Source organism: Diaphorina citri, unplaced genomic scaffold (genome assembly GCF_000475195.1).
Source record: "Diaphorina citri unplaced genomic scaffold, Diaci psyllid genome assembly version 1.1 scaffold1772, whole genome shotgun sequence".
Taxonomy (NCBI): Eukaryota; Metazoa; Arthropoda; class Insecta; order Hemiptera; family Psyllidae; genus Diaphorina; species Diaphorina citri.
The window spans coordinates 1,277-10,243 of record NW_007379198.1 but is presented as its reverse complement, the minus strand read 5'-3'; the positions used below and the strand labels follow the sequence as shown (position 1 = coordinate 10,243).

At 39.8% G+C, this 8,967-nt stretch overlaps 2 protein-coding genes across 2 annotated transcripts in view; both read right to left on the bottom strand.

Annotated features, from left to right (window-relative positions):
• Positions 1-6,329, bottom strand: part of LOC103517178 (dynein heavy chain 2, axonemal-like) — a 46,264-nt gene extending 39,935 nt beyond the window's left edge. The window contains exons 1-8 of the mRNA XM_026829374.1: positions 6,245-6,329; positions 5,470-5,581; positions 4,630-4,757; positions 3,904-3,993; positions 2,241-2,373; positions 1,469-1,536; positions 758-903; positions 27-153 (exon numbers count right to left, since the gene is read on the bottom strand). Coding sequence (XP_026685175.1) covers positions 27-153; positions 758-903; positions 1,469-1,536; positions 2,241-2,373; positions 3,904-3,993; positions 4,630-4,757; positions 5,470-5,581; positions 6,245-6,310 — 870 coding nt within the window. The 5' untranslated portion in view covers positions 6,311-6,329. The remainder of the gene's footprint in view (positions 1-26; positions 154-757; positions 904-1,468; positions 1,537-2,240; positions 2,374-3,903; positions 3,994-4,629; positions 4,758-5,469; positions 5,582-6,244) is intronic.
• A 1,090-nt stretch (positions 6,330-7,419) lies between these two features.
• Positions 7,420-8,285, bottom strand: LOC113470712 (dynein heavy chain 2, axonemal-like). Its single transcript, XM_026829372.1, has 2 exons — positions 8,067-8,285; positions 7,420-7,674 (listed from the first exon to the last, which is right to left on the bottom strand). Exons 1-2 carry the CDS (start codon positions 8,283-8,285, stop codon positions 7,420-7,422), a joined length of 474 nt encoding a protein of 157 aa, XP_026685173.1.
• Positions 8,286-8,967: the final 682 nt, after the last annotated feature.

Here is an 8,967-nt window from a genome sequence, read left to right as displayed (position 1 = left end):
GCTCTCATGAGGGAAACGTCCCTTACCTTTCGGAATATGGTAGGCAGGATTCCATCAGACCATTCCTCAGTAGCATAGTCAAAGTCCCCATATAACTCTCCTAATGATAATGCCTTGGGATTCATTACATATTCTGTCACGCTGTTCCCATACCTGATCAGCAAAACATACAAAACAACGCAATTAACAAATTTCTCAAGATCTGAGTAGATTAGAATAATTTAAGTACTTACATACCAATTATATTATACTTTAATATGTAAGTATGTGAATTATTATGATTTCTTTTAAATGACCAGATCAGATAGTAAAAAAATCGTCAAATAAATAGAATTATAACGAAAGTGTACCAAAGTGTATGTTATACTTTAATATGTAAGTAAATGAATTATTATGATTTCTTTTAAATGACCAGATCAGATAGTAAAAAAATCGTCAAATAAATAGAATTATAACGAAAGTGTACCAAAGTTTTAAATTAATCAACCCAGTTAAAATTAAAAAATTGTACAAAAATTAGTTGCAATTTTTGAAGTTAAGCAACATTGTGTCTGGTTGGTATTTGGACGGGTGACTTACCCCTCGACTCCTTGTCTGTGAATCAAATTCTTGACTTCTTTGAGTACGCGCCAGGTTGTAGACTTAGCAGATCCGGGTTCCCCCACTAGAAGAAAATTCAAAAATTGTACAAAAGTTAGTTACAATTTTTGAAGTTAAGCAACATTGTGTCTGGTTGATATTTGGACGGGTGACTTACCCTTCGACTCCTTGTCTGTGAATCAAATTCTTGACTTCTTTGAGTACGCGCCAGGTTGTAGACTTAGCAGATCCGGGTTCCCCCACTAGAATCACCGAGTGACGCGAAATCTTCGTTTCAAACAACTGGGTCACTTTATTAACCACCTGGGAATCAATGAGAAAAAAATAGATTGCTATAATAAAAATAAATGCCGTTTCTTTGTGTTATTATATCACTTTGGTGCTCACTGCAGCATTGTAGGATTTTCAAATACCTCAATAATCCAACATCCAATGTTTACCTACCATGCCGGCACCGGTCGCTATGCGCATTTATATTGTACATAGCTACTCATTTTCCTCACGAGGCTGAGTGGGCCCCGCAACAGCCAGCCACGGAAAATAAATGCCGTTTCTTTGTGTTATTACATCACTTTGGTGCTCACTGCAGCATTGTAGGATTTTCAAATACCTCAATAATCCAGCATCCAATGTTTCCCTACCATGCTGGCACCGGTCGCTATGCGCATTTATATTGTACATAGCTACTCATTTTCCTCACGAGGCTGAGTGGGCCCCGCAACAGCCAGTCACGGAATCAATCATTTGCATGATAAATGTTTTGACCCCGCCAGGAATCGAACCCGGGTCTCCCGCGTACAGTGACCACTACAGCATGGGAGCTGACTCAAGTTCCGATTATGTCCCTATGAAGAGAATTGATTATTACCACATCTACCACTTCCAGATAGTATCGCAACTGAGATAGCCATTCGAATGAGGATTCGCTTTTGGGACCTGGGGGGAGAGAAAATTGGCTACTGTATCACGGTTATCTACCTACTGCACTGCTGAAAACCGTAAAATATTACCGAGGTCCAACAATTTTTTTTTTAACAAAATTGCTGAATTACCTATGAAGAGAATGCCCTAGGCATTAATCCCGCCCCTGAGTTAGGATTTTTCAATATTTTTTTCTTTCTTTCTTTATTCAATTTTCGTTTTCTTTTGTTAATTTCTTACTAGGTATTTTGTTATTTTGTTTTGTGTACCTGTTTGTAAATATTGTAAAATCCTAAAAAAGTGTAATATAATAATAATAATGAACAGAACTCCGAAAATAGATATTACCAAATTGTGGACTGAAACTCCAAAGGTTATCAAACCGAGAACCATGATATTTGGAGAAATTACGGTATTGCAGACCGGATTTTTTATGTACATAGGTAGGCAATTATCGATTTTAATAATAGTTGAATTAGAGATACAAGTTCGTCTTGTTTTAAAGCGTTCGATATTCTTACCAGTTCTTCTTCTACAAAAAAAGGGCAAAGTTTGATGTAACTTTTTGACGAAGTTCAAGTAAAGCACAAAAGGGCCTTCTACAAATGAGCATCATTCCATTTTGAATGAAAAAAAAACACCTTCAACAGTTACTACAAATAAATAATGATCAACTTTCCATTTCACATCACGTTAGGTAGCATGCAAAATCAGCTCACCTCGACTCCTGTATATCTTCTCAATGACATCCCGGGCATGTATCTCATAGGTGACAATAGCTTCGAACTTGAGCCTTTGCAATCGAGTCAGATTACCTTTGATTGCGTCTGAGAATTTAGATAGGAACTCGTTCTGAAAAATGTAGAAGTTGTGTTTTATTTATATAAATTTATATAAATATATATAAGACCTTGTTTAGACTGCGAGAGTAAAGGGACTTTTCAGTCCTATGCTGGTAGTATAAACAAGGTATATTCTATTCTCTCTTCGTATCTTAGTAATTTTCAAAGTACATGAGGTCTATTGAAATTCCGCCATGATACAAATCTAGCTTAGAGTCTTACTTACCTCTAAGTCCAAAATCATAATAATGTTGCTGAGACATCTGTTCTTTACACAATTGAAACATGGCAGGCTGCCAGCTCAGAACAAGTTGTCTCGTCCCAAATAAAAATAATCCCATGACACAGGTCACATGAGTCTAATGTAACAGTTGTTATTGGTTAGGTTTGTTTCATTGTTTCTTTGCTTTGTAAAAAAACCCAGCCATCATTCCTAATTTACCTAGGAAGGCATCCGTCGCTCATTTCCGACTTCTCACGGAGCACGACTATCTATCCCAACATCTCCATAGAATAGGTATCAAAAGTTCTCCTAACTGTCCTCTATGTTCCCTTAACTCTCCCATGAACCAAGCACACCTAAATTCCTGTCCAGCCCTGGAAGCCACCAGTTCCATTGTAGAAAAATATTGGGACGCGCGGAGGAAAATGGCCTAATGTCTCGACATTTGTAAACAACAACAACAACAACATGTTTCATTGCCCCAAATTGTTTCACCAAATCTGACCAAACAGCAAAATCATCGAGGTTAAACTTAGAATTAGCCAGCCTAGTTAGCTTAGTTGGTAGTGCGTCTACCTTGTAAGCGCTAGGCCGCGGGTTCGATTCCCGCCCGGGGCGGATTTTATCCTGATGGGATAATGTTTGTTCTCGGAAGCTGGCTTTCTCCTATGCTGTCTTCGTTCTCTCTTCGATTTCGGGACGATAAGACCGTAGCAGTTACAGTTCCCTCTGTCAAACCTCTTAAAAAAAAAAAAAAATTCTATTTATTTAGGCTGCCAGCTCGGAACAAGTTGTCTCGTCCCAAATAAAAATAATCCCATGACACAGGTCACATGAGTCTAGTGTAACAGTTGTTATTGGTTAGGTTTGTTTCATTGTTTCTTTGCTTTGTAAAAAAAACCCAGCCATCATTCCTAATTTACCTAGGAAGGCATACGTCGCTCATTTCCGACTTCTCACGGGGCACGACTATCTATCCCAACACGGGGCACGACTATCCTATCCCAACACGGGGCACGACTATCTATCCCAACATCTCCATAGAATAGGTATCAAAAGTTCTCCTAACTGTCCTTTATGTTCCCTTAACTCTGCCATGAACCAAGCACACCTAAATTCCTGTCCAGCCCTGGAAGCCACCAGTTCCATTGTAGAAAAATATTGGGACGCGCGGAGGAAAATGGCCTAATGGTCAATGTCCCGACATTTGTAAACAACAACATGTTTCATTGCCCCAAATTGTTCCACCAAATCTGACCAAACAGCAAAATCATCGAGGTTAATCTTAAGAATTAATGAGTTCAAACTCTGACTTACCTGTTTCTTCTTGAGTGATTTCAAAGGTTTTCGGGATTTGCGTGTTCGACTACTTTCCAGCGCCCAGGTACAATTTGCTGTCCATTGTATCTGAAATTCGAAAGCACAGTGAATAAAAATATAATACAATACACATTTTTGAAGAGGTTTGACAGAGGGAACTGTAACTGCTAAGGTCTTCATGTCCCGAAATCGAAGAGAGAAGAAAGACAGGATAGGAGAAAGCCAGCCGTTCCGAGCACGAACCTTATCTGTTTATGATAAAGATTACCCCGGGCGAGAATCGAACCCGCGACCTATTGGTTACAAGGCTGACGCACTACCCACCAAGTTAGCGACGTCATAATTTATGATTCCGTCGTCATAATTCTGCGCATTTTGACGTGAAATCTGACGTCACAACTCTTTGAACTTTTTCATTAGAACGGCAATTAAAAATTGAATTTTCGACCTTTAAATACTCATTTTTGAAGAGGTTTGACAGAGGGAACTTTAACTGCTAAGGTCTTAATGTCCCGAAATCGAAGAGAGAAGGAGGACAGGATAGGAGAAAGCCAGCCGTTCCGAGCACGAACCTTATCTGTTTATGATAAAGATTACCCCGGCGAGAATCGAACCCGCGACCTATCGGTTACAAGGCCGGCCAAAATACATTTTTCAATTATTTAATGTACCTATGTAGGTATTAAGTTTGTTCCATTTTCTTTCCTTTAACCCTTTTATTACCTGACTGGCCAAGATGCACAACATTCCAATGTTCTTCTTAACCCATGCGTCTCTCTTGTGCGGATTCAATTTCAATTCGTCCGAAACACTGGTCAGATGTGTGCTTAGACAAGCTTGCATGGCTTTCTCTGAAATCGGAAATTATTTCTGTAAGCAGGAAGCCTCTTTATAACCAGAGTCGGTTTAATCCAAGTGTAAAAAAACACACATTTTGTCAAGAGCCTTCATAGAGGGAACTGCTAAGGCCTTATCGTCCCAAAATCGAAGAGACATTATCTGTTCGGATAAAATCTACAAGGCAGAAGCCCCAGCTAACTGGACTGGCACAAAAAACAGACATTTTAAAAAAGCCCGTAAAAGAAGTCAGCACGCGATTGCCTTGATGGTCACCCATGCGGATACAAACCACTCCCAATCCAAAATCGAAGAGAGAAGGGAGAGACAGGATAGGAGAAAGCTGTTCCGGTAACAAACATTATCTGTTCGGACTACTACTACTACTACTTTCCGTTTCCGGAACCACCTTTAAATCTTGAACTTCCAGAAGTTTGCAACTTGAACAGCTCTCTGGTTGGCTTCCTTTAGGTCATCGTGTGTGCAGATATTCTCTAATTGTTCACTGTTCTAATTGTTTATCTGTTCGGATAAAATATACAAGGCAGATGCGCTACCCTCCCAGCTATCTAGACTGGCACAAAAAAAACAGACATTTTAAAAAAGCCCGTAAAAGAAGTCAGCACGCGATTGCCTTGATGGTCACCCATGCGGATACAAACCACTCCCAAAGTTGCTTAACTTCAGTGATCCATTGAGAACTGGTGCACTCAGCGTTCATCTTACCTATACTCAGTAGAAACTCATTAATCTGTTTCTTGCCAGCATATTCAGGCTTATCAAACGTCACATATTCTCCTTCTGAAGAATACATGCCTAATGCCTCCATGGGTCCTGCCTGCAACAGAGAGCCAGTCGTAAAAACGTCCAATACCAAACAGTAAGGTACGTGCCAACTTTAAGTCCTATAAAAAAGTATAAGTTAAGCGTGAGTGTTGGCAAACCAAAAATGTCATTTAATTCTCGTAAAAAGCTCAAAATAAACTTCAGTGTTTATGTAGTGTCTTGGATCTTTCCTGGATGGATGAAAAAGAGTCTATGAAATAGACGAAACTCCGAGTCGGGATAAATAACCAACTCGTAAGTTTCATAAATAACCTAAGTAAAATAGTAATGGATCTTTAAGGTCGTCATATGTAAAAGCAGGGAACGGTAGAATTACTAGTGAACTATTCAAGGGGTTTTACGTCACTTTTTCTTTTTTAGGCTTTGAAAAATTCCCTGACTTTTTTGTCAAATTTTTGTGAAATTCCTTGGTTTTTTTTCCAGTCAATGTGAAATTCCCTGACTTTTCCCGGTTTTCCAGTCTGGTAGACACCCTCATTAATAGAAAAGGAGGCACTTAGTAAAGCTGTGGTACCTACAAAAAGGTTGTGGAAAAGCTCTCTGCTTTACCACAAATAATTCATGATTTTAAGATTTTTTTCATTATTATTTTTCATTACAATTAAAACCATTAAAAAATAAATGTTTTTCTCTTTTTTATCATGAAAAAACTTGCCTGTTTTGTGCTGGTCTGGAACTCAATCTTCTCAATCCCATTGAACAACTTCTTGTAGTGAGCCATGATCAGATCCGGCCGCTTAGTAAATGTCAATAATATGAACCATGCCATGATTGATAGAAAGTTTCCTCATATACATATATGAAGTCACAAACAGTACGTCTCAAAATAGGTACTTTGTAACTAAGGAGGTTAGTGAATTCACTGGGGAGAAAGGCCTTTTCTGGGAACATTTTCGGCAAATTTCATCAAAATCGGTCAAACCTTTCCAGATCAGCTCCAATGGCGTAGTGGTCACTGCGCTCGCCTTGCATGCGGGAGACCCGGGTTCGATTCCCGGCGGGGTCAAGAAATTTGTATCATGCAAATGATTGATTCCGTGACTGGATGTTGCGTGGGGCCCACTCAGCCTCGTGAGGAAAATGAGTAGCTATGACATGTAAATGCGCATAGCGACCGGTGCCAGTCCAAATGTTGTATGAACAATGGCCCACTCAGCCTCGTGAGGAAAGGGTCAAGAAATTTGTATCATGCAAATGATTGATACCGTGACTGGCTGTTGCGGGGCCCACTCAGCCTCGTGAGGAAATAGTAGCTATGACATGTAAATGCGCATAGCGACCGGTGCCAGCATGGTAGGTAAACATTGGTTGTTAGGATTATTGAGCGAGTAGCTATGACGTATAAATGCGCATAGCGACCGGTGTCAGCATGGTAGGTAAATATTGGATGTTAGGATTATTGAGATATTGGAAAAATCCTACTATGCTGCAGTGAGCACCAAAGTTGTGATATAATAACACAAAAAATTGCATTTATTATTATAATTATAAGTTTATAAGAATTACCTTCTGACTGTTGCTTTTGTAGTAGAAGTATTACCTTTTGACTGGTAGTAGAGAGCATTTTAGTGAGATTCAGAAAGTATGTATTTCAGTAACAGTTTAGTAGCTTTGTCACTTATATCAGTTGGAAAAATTGAATAGACATCCGACACCTGATTGGGCGGAGTACCAAAAAGTAATCTAAAATAGTGACCATATTACCTACTACAATTACTCGTAAAATCAAAGTTGAGTCAACCTTAAGCATAAAATCGGTTTGAAGTCCAATGATTTGGTAGATATTTTTCGTATTTATGGAGGGAGTTCACCGAAGATTATGTAAGAATCTTAACATAGTCGGTTTTTTTTCCTTGTGCCAAATTTTTCGTAACTATGGTCATTCTTACTCTCTGCAAAGCTCTGAAATTTGAGTTTGATGATTTGCCCCAACGTAAACTCAGGGGCGGTCTCATCAAACTCCGTCTTCATAACATCTCGCAGGCTGTTCCAGTGACGTTTCCTAATGTTGCGTGTCTTGAGGAGAGACGCTAGAGGCAGAATATTCCATAGGGTTTGAATACGCTCGAACGTGTGATCACGGATCTGTGGAATGGAATAGAACAGAATAGAATAGAATGGTACTTGTATCAATGAAACAACTGCTACATTAGACTCGTGTAGTCTGTATGTCCATCCCGTAATATGGTTCTCATGAGATGGGCGAGTGGTGGGTTAACATGGGAACACCAGCAAGTAAGAAAAACCATTACAGTTTTTTGTTGGTGTTGTGCATCGACTTGGGGACCTTCCATATGGCAAGCAAGCGCGTTCAATAACCAAACCGTTCATTCTCGAAACGGCAGGCTTTCTCCTATCCTGTCTTCCGTATCTCTGCGGTTTACTGTATTGTTTTGTACAATTGAGAATCGGTTTAGGGACAATAACACCTTAGCAGTTACAGTTCCTTCTATCAAACCTTTTTCTTTAAAACTCACCTGCCAATCCTTGTCTCTATATTTTCTCAAAGTGTCCGTGTATTCTTTGTACTGAGCCTGTATATCGTTTTGTATGGATTCCGGATCTATATCTGAGAAGTGTACGTCTTTGTAGCGGTTCAGGACCTTAGTCCATTCGGACGCTATGTTCCAGATGGAGTCCAAAATGTCCAATTCCGAGTCGAGGGCTATGAATTCCATAACACCTCTATCAAACATTTTTCTTTAAAACTCACCTGCCAATCCTTGTCTCTATATTTTCTCAAAGTGTCCGTGTATTCTTTGTACTGAGCCTGTATATCGTTTTGTATGGATTCCGGATCTATATCTGAGAAGTGTACGTCTTTGTAGCGGTTCAGGACCTTAGTCCATTCGGACGCTATGTTCCAGATGGAGTCCAAAATGTCCAATTCCGAGTCGAGGGCTATGAATTCTGGCGGATTACTCGTAGGAACTGAAACAGCCGGGTGTCAGAGGGTTAAATACAAATCTCTGTACCCACATATTATACATACCAAATGAGGTAGTAAATTTGTAACCTCTAAATCATAGCTTCTTGTCCGGAGGTCTTGGGTTCAATTCCTGGTATAATCGAAGTTTTTCCGGCTCTGTGCTTGAACTCAGTGCTCTCAGGCTCGTGTAGACAGTTAGGCAGCTACACGTAAGGCTAAAGACAGAGCGGAGTGGAGAGCATCGAGCAGGTACAGGGAAGCCCGTTCTCCCTTTATTCCCAATATAAGGTTTAAGTCACCCATTCATTTATTGGCCTTGCTCGGCGTAGCTTAACATAGGTGACGCTAAAACCGGTCTTAAAATAACGACTGAAGTGTTATCTAAAACTTTCTCGCTTTGAGTTCATAGGTCGTCGCGACAAATTTCAAGATCAGAGCTCAATTGTGTG